The 25412-nt window shown below is 44.7% G+C and overlaps 1 protein-coding gene across 3 annotated transcripts in view; it reads right to left on the bottom strand.

Moving 5' to 3' along the window:
- The window catches only part of PCDH15 (protocadherin related 15), a 637262-nt gene that overhangs the window by 219416 nt on the left and 392434 nt on the right, over positions 1 to 25412 (bottom strand). For all 3 annotated transcript variants that reach the window (XM_059851092.1, XM_059851093.1, XM_059851091.1), the window contains one exon: positions 23079 to 23144. In XM_059851092.1, coding sequence (XP_059707075.1) covers positions 23079 to 23144 — 66 coding nt within the window. The remainder of the gene's footprint in view (positions 1 to 23078; positions 23145 to 25412) is intronic.

The raw sequence follows: 25412 nt of genomic DNA, 5'->3' as shown, positions 1-25412 counted from the left end.
AGGGAGTTGTGCAGAGCCACATGGTCCCCCCTGAGCCTCCTTTGCTCCAGACTAATTCCCAATTTCCTCCTTTTCTCTAGGCTTTTTTCCACACAATCCACCAAGGCTGAGCCATGCTGGGACCTGGCAGTGGAAATTAGTTCCTCTCTACACACATAATTAGCAAAAGGATTTAGGAACAGAAATTTTTTTTTAGGCTCAAGATTTTGCATCTTCTGTCTCTGTACTGAGGGTACAAAGACAATTTGGTTGTGTCATTCCTGGTCCTGCTGCTGCTCACCCTATGCCAGCATATCAAACTTTCCTCTTTACATTCCCTTCCACAGATACCATGGATCTCTTTTACCTAACTTGAAGCTTTAATGTTTTCCATTCCTGGATGATTGAATCTGTGGGATTTGGGACATTAAACACAGCTCAATTTGAGGGAGAGGCCATCAGGGGGGAGTCTGCAATGGAAACACCATGGAGGTCCCTGCCTGGGCTTCCCAGGGTGTTGCTGACTGCTCCTGGTCTCTTCATGGACTCCCACTGTGGCCATCAACCCTGGGCCTCTTGGTGCCAACTCCTGCTGATGCTCTGCTGCTCTCCAGCCTCATCCTCTCCCATCACTGCTGTTCTTAACAGCATCCCAACCCACACCTCCCTTCTGACCTGGGCATTTTTCCTCCTGAAGGCTGATTTAATGGAAGTGAACTGCAGCAGTCAAACTGATCTTTGCACACCCCCAAACAATTCAGCTTCGAGCCTTTAATGAACCCTTAACGACAGCAATTCCAGCTCAGGGCACAAGGAACAACTGAATGGTGGGAAGTGCAAATAAAAAATGGATTTCAGCTGAAGCATTCACAAGCCCTGCTGCTGGTGACAGATACCTGTCATATCCCAAATGGAGCTAGGAACAAGCTTTATTCCTTCTAAGATAAATCAGTGTCTTCACTCCCAAACATTTTCCTAGTAATGGAAGGCAATCATGCCTCCAGCTTGGGAAGACACCACCATTTAGAACAACACAGTCAGCTTGATTTTCAGAAAAGAGTGATGGGACCTGATAAGAAGTGGCCAAAAACTCCCAAGCTGACTTTTCAGTGCACTGGATACAACACTTCAAACACAAATTCATATAAATATCAAATAATGAAAACAGCCTGGCGGTTGAGTAGCACTCATAATGTGCCATGAAAAGCTATTTTCCTAATGGACATTTGGGGATTTGGGCACAAAGTTGCTTCCACATGCAGATGTTGGACAGAAAAACTCTCAGTCAGCTGTGCAAAGCTGAAAGGATTTACTCAATTTAGAATTGACCTGAAAAACACGTTCAGAATGAGAATAATCAACGTTTAGGCAAATAAAGTTTTATGGTTTGACTGAATGGCACATGAGGAAGTTATAATACAGTTTGTGACTGTTAATCTCATCATTTGAGAACTCTACTAGAGTAAACTGAAGGAAGGAATGCCTGAATATGTTAATTGCAATAATGAACTGCTGAAATTCCACAGCTCCTGCAAGCTGGGTTGAAGCAGAGCTACTCTGAGTCCAGGCCATTAATTACAAATAATGAAAAGAAAGGCACAGCAAAGGGGGGGAATTTGGTGGCAGTGGCACTCTGGAGTCTGCTGGAGTGGCCAGCTCTGTTATCCAGAGGAATTCTACCAAGCTTGCTGGGAGATGATATCTCTAAAGAGCAATTTGAGTTTTGCAATCATTAAGAGAACATGGGAATTAATACTAAGAAGACTTGGGGTTTATTCCTCTCTCACTTTTTCTTTTCCATTATTAGTATTATAAATACATTTTACTTGAATCCAGAAGGGTTTGGATTGGAAGGAACCTTAAATTCCATCCAGTTCCACCCCTGCCATGATCAAGGGCACCTTCCACTATCCAAGCTTGCCCCAAGCCCCATCCAACGTGGCCTTGAATTGCCACAACCCTATTTTTGCTCAAGTACAGGGGTGCTTCTCTTGCAAAACACAAAATATGCCCTGGCAGAAATCACTTTTGGTCTTCAAACCACCCAGAACACGGTGGCCAGGGCTCACCGCAGGGAATCCCTGAAAATAAGCATGTGTAAAGTGTGCAGAGCACCTCTGCTCTCCTATTAATGAATGAACCAATGGCCTATAAATGCAGTTATTTTACCCACCATACAACACCCAGACAGTAAAGAATATCAAACCCTAACACAAATTCCACTATTCCACCACAGAGGCTCAGCTAATGATTCCAACTCCACACTGTCAAGTTAAAAGACACTGTAGATACTTGGATATTTTATGTATTTAACAGCCACTTGCTTGTTGTTTATTCAGAGCTAAAAACTGGGTACCAGCTGTGGAAGTTCCCCACACTGTCCCCAAAGACAGCAGAGTGGTTGTTTTGACCCAACAACCAGTTCATTTTCATGGCAGGCAGAAAGGAAGAAGGAAGCTTGCCAGAAGTGTGGATTTCACTGTAAGGAAGTGACTGGCAGGTGGTTCTGGGGCACAATTATCCTGGATTTACACATTTATCTGGTGTAATCCTCAGGACTGGATATGGCATCTACGATTATTGGCCTTATCTTGTTATTGCTACAAACTTGCTGTGACACTCAGCTCAATCCCAGCAGAAATTTCCCATAGATAATTCCATGCACAACAACTGCTCCTACTTACGGTTTTATTTCAGTACATTTGTATCCTCTGAGAGTTTGGAGTCTTCTTCTTGAAAAACACTTTTAAAATCCATCCCAGCAGCATCAAACTCAAACATGAGTTGGTTTTATTTACCAAGCTGAGTAGATTCTCCCTCTATTCCTTCCAGCTTTCTTCCTTCTCTAACTCTTTCCAAGGATGCTGCAGATATTTTTTGTGTGGTGCATTCAACAGCTCTAAGGGAGCCATTACCTTCCCATCAGCTCCAAGCTTTCCCCTTTACTGGGAGGTTCAAATCCTGTCCAACCTGACTTTGGACACTTCCAGGGACCCAGGCACAGCCACAGCTGCTCTGGGCACCCTGTGCCAGAGCCTGCCCACCCTCACATGGAGGAATTCCTTCCCAAAATATCCCATCCATCCCTGCTCTCTGGCAGTGGGAAGCCATTCCCTGTATCCTGGCACTCCAAGCCTTTGGAAATAGTCCCTCTCCATGTTTCTTGTTGGCTCCTTCAAGTCCTGGATGGGCACAATTAGGTCACCCTAAACCCCAGAGCTTTTCCTACCACTTACTACCATGCAGACCTCACTGAGTATTTGCTTCTGCAAGGACACCATGAAAGAGTTCAGTAAAATCAGTATTAAACGTGGCATATCAATTCCACCTGAACTGGACACCAAGCCTTGGCTGCCCAACTGGCAGAGAGGGCTCAAATATCCAACTTGTCTCTTTCAGACATGACCCTTCTGCCTAAGGAGATGCCAGAGACCTTGCTGTCTTCTTTGCCCCATCCCTGGAAGTGTCCAAGCCTGGGCTGGACAAGGCTTGGAGCAGCCTGGGGTAGTGGAAGGTGCCCCTGCCCATGGCAGAGGGTGGAACAAGATGGCTTTTAAGATCCCTTCCAACCCCAACCAGTCTGGGTTTCTGTGATTCTTTTCCTTTTATAAATCTGTGCTTCCTTTAGGGCTTTAGTGCAAACAACCCTCGTTACTCTCATTTGCTGCTGCTGTACAGTTCCCACCGGTTCCCTGCCTTCCAGCACATCTGTGATGCATCTGTTCCAACAAGAACTCCAGATGTCCAGAGCACACAGATCTCACCACGCTGCTGTAGCTTTCAAGACTTCAAGCATTAGTACAAAAATCTGCATATTTGGTCTTGGTCTGGTTGCTTGGCTGGTCTAATTGGAATAAAATCTTACATCCCACAGCACTTCTTCCTTGTTTTCTACCTGAAGTTAATCAAATTCTACCCTATCCCTGTGTTTCCTCCACAGAAGATGAATTCTCTCAAAACTGCTCATTTGTTGAAACCATTCATTGCCCAGGTTCCCTCCAGACTTCTAACCATAAATGCCATTTTGGCTGAAGTGAAATTCATCTGGAGCAGCAGCTATTAAAAGGAAACATGAAACTCCATAAAAACCTTGGAGGCACTGCTAAGGAAGTTATTCACCTTCTGCTTCTCACCCTGTTTTATTTGGGAAAACAGACTTCACTGGGAACATACCACACGTAATCTTTAAGCTACACCCAGCTGGCCAATAATTTGCCTGGCAACTTTACAGAGCTGAAAAAGGAAAAAAAAAAAAAATAGGGTTGGAAAAGACTTTTAACAAACTGAAATCCAACCAACTACCAGCATCACCACTGTCACCACTAGTCAGTGTCCACAAGTGCCACATCCAGAAGTTTTTTGAACAATTCCAGGGATGGGGACTCCACCACCTTCCTGAACAGCCCATTCCAATGCTCAACCACTCTCTCCATGTAGAAATTTTCCTTGATATCCAATCTGAACCTCCCATGGTACAAGTTGAAGCCATTTCCTCTCACTTATCTCCAGTTTCTTAAGGGAAGAGATCAACCCCATCTGGTTCCTGCTTCCTTTCAGACAGTTAAAGAGCAATAAGGTGTCTCTCCTCAGACAAAAAGCTGTCTGTCTCCTCAGCAGCCTCACTGATTTTTGGGAGCTCGTTAACAGCAGTTTTGAAGATCCCGCAGGTAACTCTCATTCCAGTGTGTCCCACACGCAACACTCTCACAATTCACCAGGAGAATATTTCCACCAGACAAATCTTGGACTAAACAGCTTCCAAGCAGTAATTCCCAGTTCTCTGCTGGAACAGTGGGTAGGTCACACAAAGACAGCATTTTGAGGCTTGAACCCAAGTCCTCTGTGCCAAACCATCCCATTTCTCCAAGATCAGGGGCTCAGACAACTGGTAAAGGCAGCAGCTCCAAAACTCTTCTTCTCCACCTGAAATGATATTTAAATGCTGCCACAACATTTTCCCCCATGCTCTTACCAGGAAGAAACAAAATATTTCATGCTGGATCCAATTACGATGCAATCAATTTTAACTGATTCTGCTCTGAGTAGGCATAAATATTTCTCATAAAGGAAGTCAGGATAATTGATTGATTTAGATTAATAGAGAGAAAGTGAACTGTATTACAAGCAGCTGGGAATTAACTTTGTCCTTGCAAGCATGAAACAACACCAAAGGTCTCTCAGCCTTCCAGTATGTACAAATCAGAAAGGAAGAGGAGTTTTTCCAAGAGGGCAGAAAAGACCACTTAGCACAGCAGGGATTTAAAGGCTGGAACATCACCAACTTCCTACTGCCATAGTAATGACCTGTCAACTTTGAGTGCCAGCTCAAAGCTCTTGATTTCAGCTGCAAAATGTCCACTTCTGCATTAATGCTCTTGCTTAGAATTCAAAGTCCAGCTTCTCTTTTTTGTTTGTTTCCCCCCCATCATGATCATTATTTTAACATCAAAAAATGTGCCACACCTTTCCTCCCCCCCCACCTTTTTCTTCTTTTTTTTTTTCTTTTGGGTATTCAGGTGTTAATTAAATTACCACAACTGACAGCTTGCTGACCAAAACCAGGAGTTTTTCCTTGTCTCCAGCTGGAAATTAACTGCATGAACATGGCTGGAGATGGGGCAGTGTTTTGTCAGGAACCAACACAACTTGATTACATGGTTGTCCCTTCCCTGATGACTGGGAAGATCTTCCTTAAGCACTCACAGAAGATGCACCCTCAAACCTCATCTGACCTTCAGCACAGCCTGGATTGCTCCTCAGGGTGAGCAAGAGCATCTCAAAGGGGCATCTCAAATTGAGGCTTTGAGAATAGCCCGAAGGATAAAGGAATGAAGCAATATTTGTACTGCTAATCCTTGGAAAGGAGCACCACACCATGCTGCTTCCTGAGCAAAACAAGCTCCAGCAATCCTTCACTTTCCTAATAGCTGGGAGTCCCCCTCTGCTCAAAATAAACTCTATGGAAGACTCCTAAACAGGCTGATTAACATGGAGATCACAAAAACATTAATGCACTAGAAGGTGTTTGAAAGGCTCTGTCAGTGAGAGGAAAATCCACCACTGCCTTTGGAAGAACCCCAAATCTGACAGAACCCCAAACCTCTGTCACTCTGGCTGAAGCAGTGCCAAGGGATGCCACTTCCCAGCTAATGGAAGAAAAGGGAGAAGGGTCTTCTGCAGTGTCAGCAATAAAAAACAGAGATATGCCCTGGGGCAGCTCGATCATCATGGAAATATGCTGGGCTCCAGAAAGCCATTCCCACTTGAACTGCCATCAGATTCTATGAAAGCACCAGTCCAGCATTTAACATTTTTACAAAAAACCCAAAACCAAACCAAACCAAACAAGAACCCCAATGGAAACCATTAAGAAAAAAACAATCCCACACCTCAAAGGTTTTTCCATGATACACATTCTGTGCCACTGTTTGCAGCTCCATCCATCACACCCACTGACTGTCCTGCCTGCTCCCTCTGGATGTGCCCACTCCTGGCCAGGATACCCTGGCACACAGCCCCTGGATCAGACCCTGGGCTTGTTTGGTTCCTCTTTCCCATCAGCTGTAACACCACTGTAACAGACTGGCTGCAATTAGTGGTTTCTGGGGATAAATGAGATGAAGCAAGGCCTCACCACAGGGTAATGATGACACCTTCTAAGGTTGCCATGATATTCTTCACAGAAAAAAAAAAAAAGTGTTATAGGGGGAGTAAGTAAGTTTCTCTCATCAAAAGACTAAGACATTTTCCATTAATTTTAAAGTTACACAGGCACATAACTCTCAAGGGAGAAATCTATCAAAAAAAAAAAAAAAAACCAAATGTGAAACAAAATTATTTCATCAGGTAAAGCAAAGCAAACATTCCAGAAAAAAAGAAGTTATTGAGTTATTGAACACTAACAGAGATCATAGAATCATAACTTTGGGTTGGAAGGGACCTTAAAGCCCATCCAGTGAGAATCCCTGCCACGGGCAGAGACACCTTCCACTGTCCCTGGCTGCTCCAAGCCCCACCCTGGCGCTGGGCAGTTCCAGGGATCCAGGGGCAGCCACAGCTGCTCTGGGAAATCTGTGCCAGTGCCCCACCATCCTCATCACAGAGAACAATTCTCTCCCAATATCCCTCCTAACCCTGTCCTCTGGCAGTGGGAAGCCATTCCCCCTTATCCTGCCACTCCATCCCTTGTCCCAAGTCCCTCTCCATGTTTCCTGCAGCTCCTTCCACTGCAAGGCCACAATTTGGTCACCCCAGAGCTTCTCCTCTCCAGGTGAACAATCCCAGCTCTCCCAGCCTTTCCGCCCAGCAGAGCTGCTCCATCCCTCTGCTCATCCTGGTGCCTCCCCTGGGCTCTCCCCAGCAGCTCCAGGTCCCTCCTGTGCTGGGCCCAGGGCTGGGCCAGCTCTGCAGGTGGGGTCTCCCAAATGTGAGACAGAGGGAAAGTTGATAAATACCAGAGAAACAAAAGACCTGAGGAGAAACTGACCAAGTCAAGTCCCTGGAAGCAGCTCTAATATCCCCCATTGTTATGTTTCATAGACAGCCAAAAATCAGAGCTAGTGTAGCAGAACATGTCTGTCCAAAGGACAGAAAGGTCAGAAGCACTGATTATAAAAACATCCATTATAAAAACATCCATTTTCCAGCAGGAAAAGGTGATTTAAGCCACAAGATGCTGCTGAAACCCTGGTTACTGGCACTGAAACAGAGGACATGCCAAACCAGTGTTGACAGTTCTGTGCCTCTGCTCCCAGCACGTGGATGTCTCCTGGAAGAGCCAAGAGTGCTCAGATCCCTTGGCAGCAGTCCTGAAACAGGGAAAGCAAACACTGTGCCATTCTTTAATCCCAGTAAATACACACATCAGCTGGAGGCTGATCCCTGGCAAAACAATGCAAACAGCCAGAGGAGACCAAATGCATGCTACAGGAGTATAATACACCTATTAACACGGGACAATGGGGGAAAAAAGTACATGAAATTGGTTATTTGTAATGAAATTACAAGCCTGGAGAGCAGAGGGAATGCAACTTCCTAAGTTTAAATATCCATGGCCTCGTATCACATAAGCTGATTATGAAACTATGAAAATAAGCTGGATGAACATTAAATGGATTAAAAGGAGTGAGCTGAGGTCTCAAAATGCAACCAGGAAGAAATCCCTGCATCAGCCACGTGTAAACACACAGATCCAGGCCTGGGAATGGGTTGGAAATGCAGTGTCCTGACCGGGAAGGGGCTGGACACCACCTAGCAGCTGCAGAGCCCCTCTTTCCTTTAGAGATGAAAAGACTTGCAGGCTTTGAGCATACTCAGGGCAAATACAGAGGCTCATGGCAGGTCCAGGTTTCCTCCTGCATCCCTGCTGGAGGTGGGACATTGTCCAGGAGCACTGACACAGGGTGTAGGTGTGTAACCATGGGATAATAAGGGCGTGCCTGGTATTAGCAGAGAAATGGGGGACACTGCGTGGTCCTGTGGGCCAAAACTCAGACAGTCAAATTAATCCAAGTCCTAGACAGGAGTTCAGCCCAATAGCCATAACCTACAACCTTTGATTTCATCAGAAATGCTCTAGAAGTCCCTTTTTCAGTTTCATCAAGCAGAGGCTGAGGAATGAGATGTCCAGACTTGTGCTGCCTTAAGGTCTCAGGGCAAAACCTGCTTTCACTGTGGTGAACAGCAGCCCAGCAAGCTTGGATTTTCACCACAGGGAGAAGGAAGGCGAGTTTTCCTTCAGAAGAGGAATATTTTCCTTTAAAAGCAGGATACTTCCTTTACAAGTCAAATATTGTTGGAATCCAAAATGCAGGGAACTCTCAGAACTTTGGACCTGGAAGCCAAAGCTTGGAATTAAACCCAGGATTTGATCTGAGACCTTGGAAAAGGCTTCCAAACTTAGGTGCTAGAAGTAAGAATGTAGATTTAGAGTTTAAAGCAGAGACAGGTTAAGCTAAGTAGAGAAAAGTTTAGCATTTTAAATATATAGAAAAACAAAAATAGCTACAGAGGTAAACAAGGATTTAGAATGCAGTACTGTAGGTCTGTGTGTCATACCATGATTGTCTAAGAAAGCTTACACTGTAACATGAGTCTATAAGATGACATATTTAAGGATTGGGTCAAAAACATAAATATCTTTGTTGGCAGTGTTTTATTGCTCAATAAATCCTTAAAAGGTCTTGTAACTAGAGGTCTTGTGACCTTCTGAACCATGTGGTGAAGATGTGAGCTGAACTCACCCTTCCTGCCTATGTAGAAGATAAGAAAAATAAATTGCATCATCTAAAACCTGCCTCAAATTCCTTCAAAAATCCCCATAAATTTTATTCTTTTAAAGGTGGGAGATTTAACTTTTCAAGTGCTGTATCAACAATGGGATGGGATTGCTCATTAATAATGCTGGTGATGACTGGGAAAATGAACACTGTGAGGTTTCAGCAACTTGCTCATTTATTCAGCACTTCTCAGGCTCATCCCTGCACCCACCTAACAGCAAGTTTTGTATTTTGGCTGGAGCTGGAAGCGTGTTCTGCTTCCCTGAGTCCCTGATGGCTTTGATGGGATGAGGCAGGGAAGGGTGAGAGGCTTAGCTCGACTCACAGCTTTTTCCTTCTTCTCCATTTCTGGGTTTAACCTCACAGACAGCACTCACAACCCAAAATTGGCCCAACATCTAAAACTCAGAATACACAGAGCAACTCCATGGATGCTCATTATGCTTAAAGGCTAATTAGAGCTAATAAAAATAATATCAAAATGTTCAGGGCTCTGCCTGGCTGCTGAATGAGAAGGATGGTGCAAATCAGTACTGAAGGGAGAGCAAATGTGTGGTTTTAATGTATTTTAATGTTTACTAACCCAGCAGAGACATCTGACACCCACCAGGCATGTTTTCAGATAGCTGAAAATTAACAGAGATCATGGCACTAATTATAAAAACAATTAAACAAAACTGAAGCAGCACATTTTAATTAAAGAATCTTCCCTTTTGTTGTTTTTTTTAATCTATGCCATGTCATATTTCAACAGAAAAAAAACCCCAGCCCAAAGCTCCAATGTGCTGTCAGTTGGGTGAAATTGCCCTTGAAAAAAAGCAGCCACCGTTTCCCATCTGTCTGCAGAATAAAGAATTAATGAAAGGAAACCCTTAGTCAATTTAAAAATAATGAGCCATCAATATGGAGCTGCTTCAGCTCTATCAAACTGAATTAACAACTCATGGTTTATTTTTTTTTTTCTTGCCTCTGTCTCCTCTCTCTCTCTGTTTTCTTTTTTTTTAACCCAGTTGATACTAAATGGCAAAAATCCTGAATTTCACACTTGTCAAACACCCAATTCCTTGTCTGTTTATAACAGGCATAATTTACTAACTTAAGCGTGGCTTAACCTTACTAAACCAGAAGTAGAACTTTCCAGCACCTTTTTTTGACACCTGAACTCCAAGCAGGCATCAACCATGCCAAGGACTTGGGCAAAACCTGGCACAAGCAAAGGAAATGCCCAGAGCAGTTGGCTTATTAGAATTAATTCCATTCATAGGGATAATTCTACTTGTACCCCAAGTTAAAACAACTTAAACCCCCCAGGTGATGGAGGGAGCAGTTCCCTGAGGATCCTGGGCTCCAGGGAAGGACAACAATCATCCAGAACAGGCTGTGAGCCCACAGGAGGTGCCTTTAATCCTGTCACCCCACACTGAAGCCTGCATGAGCACTGCACAACCCAAGCAGGCAGAACCCCACATAAAGCTATTTATATCCAATTTTACCACCTGTTTCTCCTCTCCCCCTCCACAGTGACCCAGTGAGGCCCCACAAAGTTCATACATTTTGAATTAACAATGAAAAACACGTCCTGCCAATCCACCTGCCGAGCTGGCATTTACTGGTGCTCAGGAGCCGTTTGTAATCTTGTATTCTAACCACTATCAATTATCATAAAAAGGTTGAAGTCTTCACCTGCTGTTTGATAAATAATGCATGAGAGAGCTTAACAACAGGCAAGAAATAGCACTGCCAGATCTTTAACACTTAATATCCAACCAGCCCTGGTCCCCAGGGACCTGAACAAAAAGCCAGTGCTCCACGGGCAGAGCCTGGGCAAAGAAAGGTGCTCTACAAGTGCCTTTTACAGAGTTCCACAGATCAAAACCTGTGCTTTGCCTGAGATGTTGTTAATAAAATGAATGGAATAGCAGGAAGCTGTTTGAACTGGTATCATATGACATTCCAAGGGGGAAAAATAACATCTCAATAACCTGAGAGCTCAGTGAGAACACTGATTAAGCAGGGAGGTATTCCCCCATTTTAATGATTTTAGGAACTCTTCTAATGGAAATACATATTTCATTCCACTGTTACCAAGCTTTTTTATTTAGTTTTTTGTCCTTTTTTTTTTTTTCTCTTTTATTTTTTTTTAAGAGACAGCATCATCCTTCACCCCCCCCCCCCCCCCCCCCCCACTCCCTTTCAGCTCCTCTCAGCCAGAGATCCTTAAAAAACCAGAGCCCCCTGTGGGAAAGGTGGGAGGAGTGAACACCCATAGTGGCAACACACCTTCAGAAGAAATGATTTCTCACTGCTGAGATTAATTAAGAGCCTGGAGGGGCTTCAGCAGGAGCATTAATGCTGAACAAAATCATGAAACAAACCCCAAATGGTCACTTGACAAATCTAACACCTTAAAACGTTATGAGTTGATACTGGTGGGATTTGAAAGGGTTCTAATAACCCAGGGCATCTCATGGCAGGTGGAGGTGAAGCAGGAAATCCCTCCCAAAAGCCTGGAGGGATAAGCCCAGCCTGTGGGTCCCCAGCAAAGAGCTCCCCTGTCCTGCTGCATGCACAGCTTAGAGGGAAATGCACATCCTGGTATGTCCAGGCTGGAAAAACCCAGTGGAATGCAGCTGAAACCACAAGATTTTTTTGACCAGAGCTTTGCTTTTACAAGAGGAGTGGGAGAAATGAACTGCAATCCTTCATTGCCAAGGGAAGGCAAGGAATGGTTCCAAGGACATTCCCCTTGGAGAGACGGATGCTGACAGCCCTTTAGGGGGGTGGGGTCCCACAGAGAAACAGGCTTAATGTATATTCTAAAAAGGCCAGATATATATAGAACAGGCTTAATGTATATTCTAAAAATGTCAAGGGTAAAAAATAAACAACAGAAAATTCCTTTAGTAAATAAGTAATAACAAATGGGCTTTCACTTACCCCATTTGGAAAGCCAAACAAAAAACCAAACCTCTTCTTTACCACAGAAAGTCAAGGGGGAGAATATGAGTGTGCAGAAAATTACACCACAAACATCAACCATTTGGTGACCCTCTTTCCTTCCTTCAATGGAAACTTCTTCCTATCTGGTGAGCTATAGTTTACCAAAAGATCTAATCCTAAAAGACAGACAATTCAAATTTTGCCTCAAATTCGTTCCTAAAGGATCTGGAAGAAGGGATATGCCTCTTGTTCTGATACAGCAACCACATCCTGGAGTGGTTTGGGTTGGAAAGGACCCCCCCTCTTGTTCCACCCCCTTCCATGGACACCTTCCACTATCCCAGGTTGCTCCAAGCCCCATCCAGTCTGGCCTTGGACACTTCCAGGGGTGGGGAGCCCGCAGGAGACCCAGAGAAAGCCAGAAGGGAATTCCCCAGGGATCTCTGATCTGTGGGGCAAGCAGAGCTAATTCTGGAAAGGGAAATAGATAAAAAGTGACCTTTGACAGATCGGAAGAACAACTCACAGGCCACAAAACTTAGAAAGGAATTAGGACATTCCTAATTGCAGTGAGAGATCATCATTCCCAAAAGAGTCCCCAAAGGAACTCAGTAAGATTTTTGTTTGTAAAAGGAATGAGACAAAGTTGTTAACAGAGGGAGCAACAACAAATCACAGATCATTAATGCTGGAAGAGACCTCTGGGACCACTGAGTTCAGCTATTAACTCAGCACTGCCAAGGCCACCACTAGCCCATGTCCCCAAGTGTCCCACCCACCTGGCTATGACAATCCTGTGGTAGATTTGCCACCACCCTGGGCAGCTGTGCCAGGGCTGAACAACCCTTTCAGGGAGGAATTTTCCCAACATCCAACTTCAACACTGGCACAGCATGAGGCTGTTCCCCTTGTCCCTGTTCCTGCTCAGCTGCTTCCTCATGTCAGGGAGTTGAGGAGAGCCAGAAGAGCCCCCTGAGCTTTCTTCTCCTCATCAGACTTGAGGATTATCCACCAAAAACCCCACACAGGGGAAGAATCAGCCCATGGGCCACATCTCAGGCCAGCACTGCATCCTCTCTCCCAGCCCTTCGTATGCTGGGAGGAAATATTGGAAAGAATTGGATGCATCAAACACCGGGTGTGGAGCTGCATGTGAGGGGAAACAGGATCAGTAAAGAAAAAAAAAAAAAAAGAAAAAGAAAAGGAAAAGAAACAAAAACTCTCAAAACACACAGACACACTTGAAAAGTGAGGTGGTTCTCCCTGCTGCTGCTTTCCTCTGGGATGGCCTTTCTAAAAACTATTAATTCCTTCCATGGAAGATAATTTGTCACAGAACTGCTCTTTTAAACTTCACCCTGTTGTGAAAGTGACAAAATAATAGGCCCAACACGAATGCTCAGCAGTGCATTTCAGAAGCAACATGTGCCAGGCTTTTCATTGGGTTCATAAAACATCCTGAGAAATAAAATTTTATGCCTGGTAGCAGCAACGTATAATTATTCTTCTGAACAGAACTGATATATACTTGGGCAAAAACTTAGTAAAGTATTCACAGATCATGGAATGGGTTGGATTGGAAAGGAACTCAAAGATTATGTACTTCCATCCCCCTGTCATGGGCAGGGACACCTTCCACTGTCCCAGGCTGCTCCAAACCCCAGAGTCCAGCCTGGCCTTGGGCACTGCCTGGGATCCAGGGACAGCCCCAGCTGCTCTGGGCACCCTGTGCCAGGGCCTGCCCACCCTGCCAGGGAACAATTCCTGCCCAATATGCCTCCTAACCCTGTCCTCTGGCAGTGGGAAGACATTTCCCTTTGTCCTGACACTCCATCCCTTGTCCCAAGTTCCTCTCCATCTTTCCTTTAGCCCCTTCAGGCCACAATTTGGTCACCCCAGAGCTTCTCCTCTCCAGGTGAACAATCCCAGCTCTCCCAGCCTTTCCTCCCAGCAGAGCTGCTCTATCCCTCTGCTCATCCTGGTGCCTCCCCTGGGCTCTCCCCAGCAGCTCCAGGTCCCTCCTCTGCTGGGCCAGCTCTGCAGGTGGGGTCTCACCTGAGCACAGGGCACAGGGGCAGAATCCCCCCCTCCCCTGCTGCCCAGGCAGGGGGTGATTCTGGGTGCCAGCTCTCACCCCCAGCACCCCCTGCTCCTTCTCCAGGGCTGCTCATCCCCAGCCTGGATCCATCCCAGGGGTTGCCCTGATCCCAGTGTAGCATCAGCACCTGGCCTAGTTAAACACTCTGAGATTCTTGCCCTCCAATAACTCCCCTAAACACCTCAAGAAAAAAAATGAGTTTATCAGAAGGAGAAAATGATCCCTAGGATTGGGATAATGGTATAACTTAGAGATAGCCAGAAGGTCCAGACTTAATGATTTATTTTAATCAGGCTCTATGTTGCTAAACAATTGTGTCAATAGGATAAAAATGTGGAATAGCAGAGTAATGATGAAAAATGATGCTTGGATAAAGGAGGAAAAATCTCTCAGAGCCACGGAGCAGAACATTTGGCTTGATTAGCATGACTTTGAAAATCTGAAAGGATACAAGGAGCTTTCACATGAGACTGTGTAACAAAATAAACCAACAAATGAAATTTATGTTTGAGCCAAGCAGGGCTTTGAAATCCATCATTTATTGAATCATTTAGTGTTCCAAGCACTCTGCTGTTCAAAACAAGCAATAACTTAAGTGTGATCCTCATTAGTGATTCAAAGTCAGAATAAAGGGGAAAAATCTGATGTTTTGGAGCAATCTGCTTAAAAACACAGGGAATTTGAGGGAGAAACATATGATCCATGAATTACTAAGCAGTTATCCACCATTTTAGGATCAAAATAAAATTAGTGCAATGAAAGGAAGCTGGGACATGACCATTATAAAGACATATTCCCCCCGTGTTTTCTGCTTCCCCTCCCCCTTTTTTGGGGGAAAGGGTTTGAAAGGTTATGAAAACACTGAGGACAGCTCATTACTCACCAGATCCATGCTCGCAATGCCACATCCAGACACTCCTTGAAGAATGGGAAATGCAAAGCCATACCTGCTCAGCCAGGTGTGAAAAGGGACTGGGGTTATATCATCACTTTAAATGGAAATTCAGGTGAGGTTTCCTTGGAAGGAAGTAATTTTTCAAAAGCATGCCTGGCTTATAGAAAGCATCTCAGAAAAGTAATGGGAATTCTGTCCTGGAGGACAGACTTCCCAAGATTCTCAGGTGCCTCCTGAAAAGACACAGACTTCCAGGATGGGTCAAAGCTGAGAAGAGCTCAGTGGGTACCTGGTGGCACCTCCCTGCGCCAGCAGGGCCATCCCAGAGCACAGTGACAGCATTGTGTTCAGATGGGTCTGGAATATGCCCAGAGAGGAGACCCCACAGCCTCTCTGGGCATGGACCAGGCTCCGCTCTGCCCAGAAATGGCACCAGAGCAACAGGCAGGAACTGATGCCCAGGAAGTTCCACTTGGACATTTTTTTCCCCAACTGGCAATCTGCTTTGCTTTAGTTCCATTTAAACAGAAAAAGCTACCTTCAAGCAGTATCAAAATCAGGGAGACACAAGGCAGACCAGGCTGGGAAGTCAGAGAGAAAAAAAGTGTTAGAGTCATGGCTCTAAGCAGAAGGAGATTTATTTTGTTGTGCATTTAAATCTAAGCAAATTAACAAATCAGGCAAAACCCAGGGAAGATGCTTTCCCAACAAGGGTTTATTAGTGGTTTTCTTTGATTATGGATGTGTAATTGGACAGCAACAGCACACGAAGGAAACATCAGTAGGACTTGAGATCCCAACAGTCCCACTCCAGATTTGCTCCCCTGATTTGGATGAGTCAACTGTAAAGCCCAGCATCATCAGCAACTGCAGGAACTTCACTGAGCAGCTCCAGCACCCGAGAACCAGTAGAGCTGGGGATTATGGAAAGGGAGCCCCTCCCCAGAGAGCTCACCAGAGCTGAGGGCAGAAGGGCTGATGGATGCTGAGGTGCAGGGCAGGAACTCCATCGTTTGACAGAGAACTCACATGAAAGCCCACTCCTCAGAAAGCAGAAGATCCATTTTCTCTGACATCCATGTCTCACCTTTGCTGGTGGCATGAGAGGAAAGCTGAGCTCTCAGGACTGGGACAGCTCCATGGGACAACAGAGCCAGGCTGGTTGGAGCAGCTTCCCCCAAATTTACCATGAATTGAATTGGATTTGCCCTGCTTTGGGTTCTGTTTAACACTCCAAAATTAAAGAGACAACAAAACATTTGGAAAGCACGTTGCAGTTCTGGACACCAATCCCAACCATCACCTCCCACTCCCTGAAGCAAAACTGATTTTAAAAAGCCTTAAAATGTATCAAATCTTGCACTGCTTTACTGGGACTGTGACAATCAATCAGGAGAAGACAATCAAAGAACATTGCTCCTGAAACACTTGCTGTTGCAAAACTATATGGAAGACATAATTAGGGGAAATATGCAGTTTTTCCTTGGCAAAGGTAAATGGACACCATGGGAATATGAATGGATCACGTACCATAATTTGAATAATTTATTCTGACTACTCAAACTGTCATAAATGAGCTGTTCAGAAAAATTCCAGTCACTCTGAGGAGAATCTCCAGTAAAAAAGGAAATCCCAAACACATTTTGAAAAGGCCCTGGCACTACAGAGCAGAATCGTGATCCACAACAATTACTCCTACCTCAAAATGGAGTTAAATTCCTATTTTTTGCCATCGAAACATCACTTCTCTCTATCCCTGAAGGTAATTCAAAGACCTCTGTTCCACCTCTACCAAGAGCACCAACACCAGCTCAGGATATTTGTCCAGACAGCTGACAGCATGAAAATAAATATTTCCAACTCTATCCCTGTTTTCAACCCTTAAGAATTAATCTGTTTCTTAAAGGACAAGTTTTCTCTGTTAACTTCCACCCTGAATTATCTCCTGCTTTTTGAAACTTTTTTTTAAAAAAAGACATAATTTAAAAAAATAACTGAAAGAGGAGAATTGCAGACATCTTTAACAACAGCTCTGCTTAAGTCCCAACCACTGCTGATGTGCTGATAAATAGAAGTAGAATAATAAACTGATCCATTTTACAGCTTCCTCAGTCTTTACACATTTGTCCTACACAAGAAACACGAGAATTTAAATCCATGGCATAAAACCAGCATTAGACACCAAATTGATTCATTACTTCCCAATGAAATCCTTAATACCCAAATCTGGAGAACACATTTCGGAACAGAAATGAACAAACAGGATGGAATGAAACAAAAATAATTTCCATAAATTTCATCCTCTTTTCCCATCTCATAAATTTATAAACTAAATCAAATTGTCAGGAAAGAAGTGATATTTCCTGGTGAACATTTTGATTGAAGCAACCTGCAGGCAGAGTTGAGAAGCAACACCTATGAGCCAACTGCTGACATGAAAAATGGGGAAAAAACATAAATAGAACCTATAAAAAATATTTCATATTTCATCTCACTGAAGTAGTTTATTAGCTGAGTAAATTATGGAGGAAATTGTGGCCAGTTCTTGAGCAGAGCATTTAGCAAAATAAACCAAGTCAAATACCAGTTGGGTGTCTCTTGATTCCCTGGCCCTGTCACAGCCTTCCCACCCCCAGCCAGGGAGGCAGCAGCAGAAGTCCTGTTGCAGAAGTTTTCCTGGAATGCTCACTGTTGCCAGGGGATTTCTATGGCCCAGTTTAACCCCTTTTTCCAAGTCTAATTAGCACACTCCTAAACAGCCCAGGAATGCTTTGAACAACCCAGAACTAGAGGCAGAATTCTCAGCTGCACAGAGTCCAGGTTGGAAGGCACCCAAAAGCTGATTCAGTGCCACCTTGCCATGGGCAGGGACACCTCCCACTGTCCCAGGCTGCTCCAAGCCCTGTCCAACCTGGCCTTGGGCACTGCCAGGGATCCAGGGGCAGCCCCAGCTGCTCTGGGCACCCTGTGCCAGGGCCTGCCCACCCTGCCAGGGAACAATTCTCTCCCAATGTCCCATCCCTCTCTGCCCTCTGGCATCCCCCCGTGTCCTGGAACTCCAGACCCTTGTCCAGATTCTCTCTCCATCTCTCCTGTAGCTCCTTCAGGCCCTGCCAGGCCACAGTTTGATCACCCCAGAGCTTCTCCTCTCCAGGTGAACAATCCCAGCTCTCCCAGCCTTTCCTCCCAGCAGAGCTGCTTCATCCCTCTGCTCATCCTGGTGCCTCCCCTGGGCTCTCCCCAGCAGCTCCAGGTCCCTCCTGTGCTGGGCCCAGGGCTGGGGCAGCTCTGCAGGTGGGGTCTCACCTGAGCACAGGGCACAGGGGCAGAATCCCCCCCTCCCCTGCTGCCCAGGCTGGGGCTCAGCCCAGGGCACGGGGGGGTTCTGGGTGCCAGCTCTCACCCCCAGCACCCCCAGAGCAGCATCCATCCCTTCAGAGCAGCATCCACAGGAAACCTCCAGGCTCCAAAGGAGCTGCGGATGGAGCAGAGCTGCTCAGCCCAGTGTTCAGCCACGTGGGGCACACGAATCAATACAAATCCACTCCTCCTGTTAGAATTTGTCCAGAACATTCCACAAGGGTAACAATTTCTGACAGAAGTTCCTCAATCTGGCAGCTATTGGATCTAATGGATCACCTCTCTTCCCACATAAAAACAGAAAGCTGGAATAAACTCCACAGAGCGAGGCTTAATTTGAGCAGATATTATTATGGGCCTGGGTCTGATCCAGCTCAGATTTGTACTGCTGGCTAATCTAATGTCTCAGACCTAGGATTAATGACCACCAGAACAGCATCAGCACCCAGAGATTCAGCAAAACACTGCTGAGACTCATCACCAAAATCTCATCATCCACCTCGACTGCACCCTGAGCTGGAACAGCCAGACTGGGCCTAGACACTCAGCCTAAAAATGGCCAGATTTAATTCCATGCTTTACTTATTGGCTGCAATACCTTAACTTGGATCTGCACACCACATCTCCATTGTCAGACAAACCAGATTCCAGGTTGGTGAAGATAAATTTGAAAAGGATGGTCAAAAACTGGTCAAAAACATGCATAAACACTTTAGGGAGCCATAAGATTGTCTAAAGATGTGGGAAAAATCTATGTGTGGGCAGGGAGACATAAAGACAATGGCATGAGCTAGATTAAAAATCAACTCAAGCACTTTCTCCCTGGAAGCATTTCACAGGAATGATAACAACATGTAAACTAATAACTTGAATTTTTTCCATTATAGAAACACTACAAAAAAACAGTGCACCAAGTAAAAGCAAAATGCAAAGAGTCCTCAAATTGCCTTTATGGGAAAAATAGGAAAACTCAAGATAAAAATGACAGTTTGGTGTCTTTCCACATCTACACATACACTGCAAACTTGGGAAAAGCTGTTCTCAGAATCCCTTGAAATGGTAAAACTAAGATGACTTTCCTTCATAAAGCTGATTTTTGAATTATAGGAAGCAATAGGTGAAAGTATTTTTGTTTAAAATTAAAGAGTGAGATGCTCATGAAGGCAGTACAAGAATATAATGGAATCATTTAGGCTGAAAAAGCCCTCCTAGGCTGAAGCACCTTTAAGTCATTAATTCATCCTTTCCAAAACAGGAGGGAAAAGTAGGAAATGAACATCCAGCACAGCTCTTAAGGAATGCATTTCTTGATAGACCTGTGCTCAGCCACAGCAACCTTCTAAATTGATTTTACTAAATAACTTTATAACTTTTCCCCTTAACCAAAATGCCTGGGGTAGCAGGACTCTTCCTTCTTTAGGGCTAATTAGTTCAATTCCAGTCCTGGCGGTCACTGAACATTTAATTGAGTAATGAATATTCAGAGGCACCACTCCCAGTCCTCATCAGCACACCTAAGCCCATCTCTGGAGGGGGGCTACAGATTTTGTGCCTCTGGGGACATTTTCTTCAATCCCTGTGGATTGTCCCTGAAAACCAAATTAAACCAGTTTGGACCAGCATGGAAAACATCAAGGTAATCACATCCATTCTTACAGCATTACAATATAATAAAACTGAAAAGAAATTGGTGCAAGAGAATTAGGGGGAAGAAAACCCACAGCTTTGTTTCCTACTTTTTTGTGCCCTATTTCCCAGGAGTGCCTCTCCACAAGGGGTTGTAGAAGGGGATTTGTAGCAGGATCACACATCCTCTGCCTCCCCAGGAAGTCAGGCTGAATAAAGGTTGCTGAGAGAGCAGGAAGATGAAAAGGTGGGAAAATAACACTTGACCCACCTACAGCCATGAAAGCTGCACTTCCTTGTGTCAGACACCCCCAAGGAACATGGAAGAGAGCAGAAGGTTTTGGGATTTGCTCCCATTATTCATTAGAGCACTCACACCATCATAAAGGAAGCAGGGAGGAAAAAACCCCACCAAAATAAAAGCAAACCACACCAACATTGACTGATTTTTCTAGGATGAGAAAGAGCACAAAGCATTCCTAACTGTGGATTTTTTTTTTTTTCTGGATGGAGCATCAAGATGCCAGTTCCTATTTGTCCTCACATTAGGGGAATTCACTTTGGTCTGCTTGTTTCCTCTACCCCAACTTCTGCTTTCTCTTCCAAATTATAATTTAATCTTTAAATCTTGCCTTGTAGAAATCCTTTCCCAAGACTATACTTTCCATCAAAAACCCAGCCCAAAGATTCAAAGCCCTGGAGAATTGCAGGCTGCTCATATGAAGGGAAAAAGCATGGATGGCTCCACATGAAGGCCTCCAAAAACTTGGGGTACACTGGCAATGAGAAAGTCTGACCTAGGAATAAGGCTCATTCAGACTTTAAAACAAGTTAAAACCAAGTCTCAAATCCAGTAATTAAATAAAAAGAAATCCATAGGCGAAAATAACTCTCTGCCTATAAAAATCATCCAGAAAAATTCAGTTTTGCTGTTAATATGATCTGAAATACTATCACCCAATTCAGTTCAACACAGGGAAAACTATAAAATAATTCATTTATTCCTTAAGAAAGGTCAAGTTCACTCCTTCCAGGATTGCTCACATGAGCACAATTATAATGTAATTTACTATTGTACCTAAATTACTTGATATAAAGAGATATCCATCCCATGGTGGGAAACTGTCAAATCTTAACATCTCTGCTGATTTCAAGAACGTCTTTAAAGGTCAGGCACGGTACCTGTGTGCCTGACTGTGAAAACAAGCAAGAGCTATTTGGGAAAATGTTTTTATTCTGTGAGATTTGCTGGTCTCTGACTTCCAGTGAATTAGGAATGATTGAGCTCAATGTGCCATGGCACAGTGGAACTAAATATCTGTTTCTAAAGAGCAGGATCTTATGTTTATTGCCAGAACACAATGACCACATGCACTGATGGAATAAAATGTCCCAGCTATTGTTTTGAGATTTCCATCCTTAGAGAAGCCATTCCAGCCTCATCAACAGACCCTTGGAATAACAGTGCCATGGAAGAACTAAAATAAGGATGAGATGTCACACTTCAAGTGAGCTAGAGACTGTTTGTATAGGCAAGAACAAAATTAGGTGGATTTTTATTCCTGCATCTCTTGGAAATCCCAATATAAAGTTTGGTCACTGGAAATGTAGAACACCATGCATTCCTTATTAAGCTTTGTATCTCAGACTGAGTTGGGTTGGAAGATGTCTAAAAGCTCATCTCATTCCAGCTCCCTTGCTGTGGGCAAGGTCACCTCCCACTAGATCAGGTGGCTCCAAGCCCTGCCAAGCCTGGCCTTGGACACTTGCAGGGAGGGGGAGTCCACAACTTCAACCTCTCTTTCTAAAGGTTTTCACAGAGTTTTTTTGATGGCAAAGTTGGTTTGGATTGATTTATAATCCCTTGCTGTTAGCACAGATTTATATCTAATGAGTAGGGAGGATGAAAGGCTATGAGAGACCAGCTATGGCAGCCAAACCATTTCAGCTGAGGGGTTCATTCCACCAAAACTGAGCAGGCCACAACTGGAACACATCAGGATTCAACAGCAACTTGCCAAGAACCAATACATCCAATTCAAAGAATTCATCCATCTTCAGAGCCCTCCTTTGGACTCTCCTGACTGCAGGGAAGACCACCCCAGGAGGAGGAAAAAGAGCCTGGTTTTAACAGCCACCCCAGTACCAGAGCTTTTTCAGCACTTAGGTGTATTAGAAATTGGTTTATTGAGGAGTTTTACCCATAAATGCACTTATCCATCTGACTTTGAGCAATTCCAACAAGGAATTCCTCCCAGAATGACAGCAGAGAGGTTCCACCAGCATCACCTGGCTTTATTCACCATCTCAAGCAGCCATATCTAATAAACCACAGCCACGCTGAGCACTAAACCAGACTCAGCTTGCAAGGTTAAAAAAAACCCCACCCTAAACACACAGAATAAAAAGCAGGAAAGAGTAGTAACTTACTGTCAGAAGTAACTGCTGATTGTAACAGGGTAAAGCACTTCATACCATCAAAGTACACCGCATAAATGCAATGCTCAGACCACAGGGTAACAATCTGAGAACTCTCTGATTTGTCAGGAGAATTAAAATACTGCAAAAAGGGACATTCATTTTCTTTTGAAATTTCCATGACTACAACCAAGTTCTTCCATTTCAGAGGTGTCCATCAACTCATGTTCCTAAACTTAGAGGGAACCAACGAACAACTTCCCAAAAGCCACGTGTGAAGCCCAGAAGACCATGTTGTTAACACTCCTTTCATGCTGCAAAGTAAAATTTCAGCTTTATTTAAAGAAAACCAAATACTGACCAGAACTTTGTCCTCTGATACCATCCCACTGACTTCAGAAAAATTAAGAAGGTCTGTATGCCACAAGGGCCTTAAAGAGTGGTTATAAATAATCTGTGTTCTAAATAACTGTGGGGCACTCACCGTTGCGACTCTCCTCGTCAATGGGAACTATTGTGGCTGGAGGACCTGTTCTGGCCAACTTGCAATCTATAAAGATGAAAAAAAGAGTTATTTCTCATTCCAAAAGTAGGATCTCCGAGGTTTTGTTGTTGGGTTTTTTTTTAAAGTCAGCATATTTGGCATGCTGAAGGCAAGTATTCCCTTAAATGTGATGCATTTAGGTATGAGCTACAGCTGATAGTAAAGTTATGCTCACAAAGGTTCAAAACAGAGCTGTTTGCTTATCCCTTACTCAGAGAAACTTTGTAAAGCAAGGGAGGATGTGATGACAACAGATCTCAGGTATGAGCCATATTTAAAACACCTGAACTGCAAAAAACCTTATATGGCTTTTCCTCTTCCTTTGCATGTCATGAACAACACCCCTCAAATCACAGAATCATGGAATGGTTTGGGTTGAAAGGGCCTCAAAACCCCTCCATTCCCACCCCTGCCATGGCAGGGACACCTTCCACTGTCCCAGGCTGCTCCCAGCCCCAGAGTCCAGCCTGGCCTTGGGCACTGCCAGGGATCCAGGGGCAGCCCCAGCTGCTCTGGGCACCCTGTGCCAGGGCCTGCCCACCCTGCCAGGAAAAGATTGTTGTCACATTCCACCATGATCCAGTTGGATGGCTACACTAATGAATCTGTTTGTGTTTTGCTCCAGAGATCCCATCAGGAATCTCGATGTGAGTCAGGACACAGGGAATACGATGGAAATTTAACCCAAAGAAATAACAAAGGAATGATTAAAAGTTATAAATCATAATTAAAGCTTCACAACAGAAACAAACATGGTTTGTATTTAATTGCAACAAAAAGGATCTACTTAGTGAATGGAATTTTAATAACTCTAAGGAGAACACAAATGAAAAGCAGACGAGCAATGTTCAGGAAGTCATATTTTGCCATCTTACCCTCATATTGCCAGTCTGGAGTCAAAAGTTTAGAGTCATCAATGGAAGCAGAGCAGAATAACGAAAGAAAATAAGTAAGAGTTTGTTGGTTTACTCAAAAGAGAGGTTCAAAGATATCAAGCAGTACATGCAGAGCTAGCAAACACATAAGTGTAGCCTTAAAATACATAAAAGCATGATCACCACATGTGATGACTGTTTTAGGACCAATCAGGTTTTCTACATTAAACAGCAGAAAACCACTATCCCCTTTAAAGCATGTGGAAATAAAAGTTCATTAGGAGGAGCTTTTAATTTTCCAAGAGCATCATTGACTCAGTGAGAAAAGAGACAACCAGTATCCTTCCCAATCCACCACTCAGGACTATGTGAGATTGCCCCAGATTTTATAGACTGAGAGGCTCCTCTGATGCACAGCTCAACCAAACTCCATTTGTGTGAAATGATAACTTCTAATCAAGCTCTGGGCTCAAAACAGGACAGAAATACTCAGCTATTACTGGTTTGGTTTTGGTTTTTTGGGGTGTATTTTTTACACACAAATCCCAACAGAAAATCATCTGTAAATTAAACAGAAGAACAAGCTGAAGTAAATTCTGTTCCTCATCCTTTGGTAAATATTACACATTTGTGGACCTCAAAGGACCCAAACTACAGCTCGTTACAGCCTCTAATTACCCCAGCACAGACAAGACCTACAAAGGGAGGTGAGAACAGTGAAGCACTTGCTCAGATCTCTGTTTGGATGAAGCCCCCAGAGGACATCTCTACAACACTGGGTTCTCCTCCAGCAGCAGCAGCAGCTTTGTGCTGCCCCTGAGGAGTTCAAACACCTCAGCACCACAGGGAAAGGACTGAGCACGGCATTCCCTGAGCCTGCCCATCCATATGGACAATGATGGGATTTCCCAGGGCACAGCACTGTGTGCACCCAGCTGTGCCCCAGTCCCAGGGAGGAGAGCCCCCAGGCTCTGTGGGCAATCTGCTCGGGGCTGGGCACTGCCCAGGGAAGAAGTTGTGCCTCCTGGGCAGGGCAATGGCTGGGCTCAGGCCCTGCCCGTGGCTCTGGTGCCATGGCTGGGCCCCGGAGCAGAGCCTGGGCCCTGCTCTGCCCCTCCTGCCCCCAGGGACAGCCAGGCCTGAGGGCCCCTCTCCGCTGGGGCTCCTCTCCAGGCTGAGCAGCCCCAGCTCCCTCAGCCTGCCCTGGGCACCCAGCTGCTCCAGGCCCTTCCCAGCTCCAGCAGCTCCTGGCCCTGCTGTGCTCAGCACCCAGAGCTGGACACAGCACTCCAGAGGAGCCTCCAGGGCTGCCCAGGGCCGGGATCCCTCCTCCCTACAGGTATTGAGGAATACAGGGAGCTGCTGTGGTGCCCCTCAGAGATCCACCACCACCACCTTG

This window comes from Haemorhous mexicanus, chromosome 7 (assembly GCF_027477595.1).
Source record: "Haemorhous mexicanus isolate bHaeMex1 chromosome 7, bHaeMex1.pri, whole genome shotgun sequence".
Taxonomy (NCBI): domain Eukaryota; kingdom Metazoa; phylum Chordata; class Aves; order Passeriformes; family Fringillidae; genus Haemorhous; species Haemorhous mexicanus.
The sequence above is the reverse complement of the archived record's forward strand: the minus strand, read 5'-3'. Positions and strand labels throughout refer to the sequence as shown.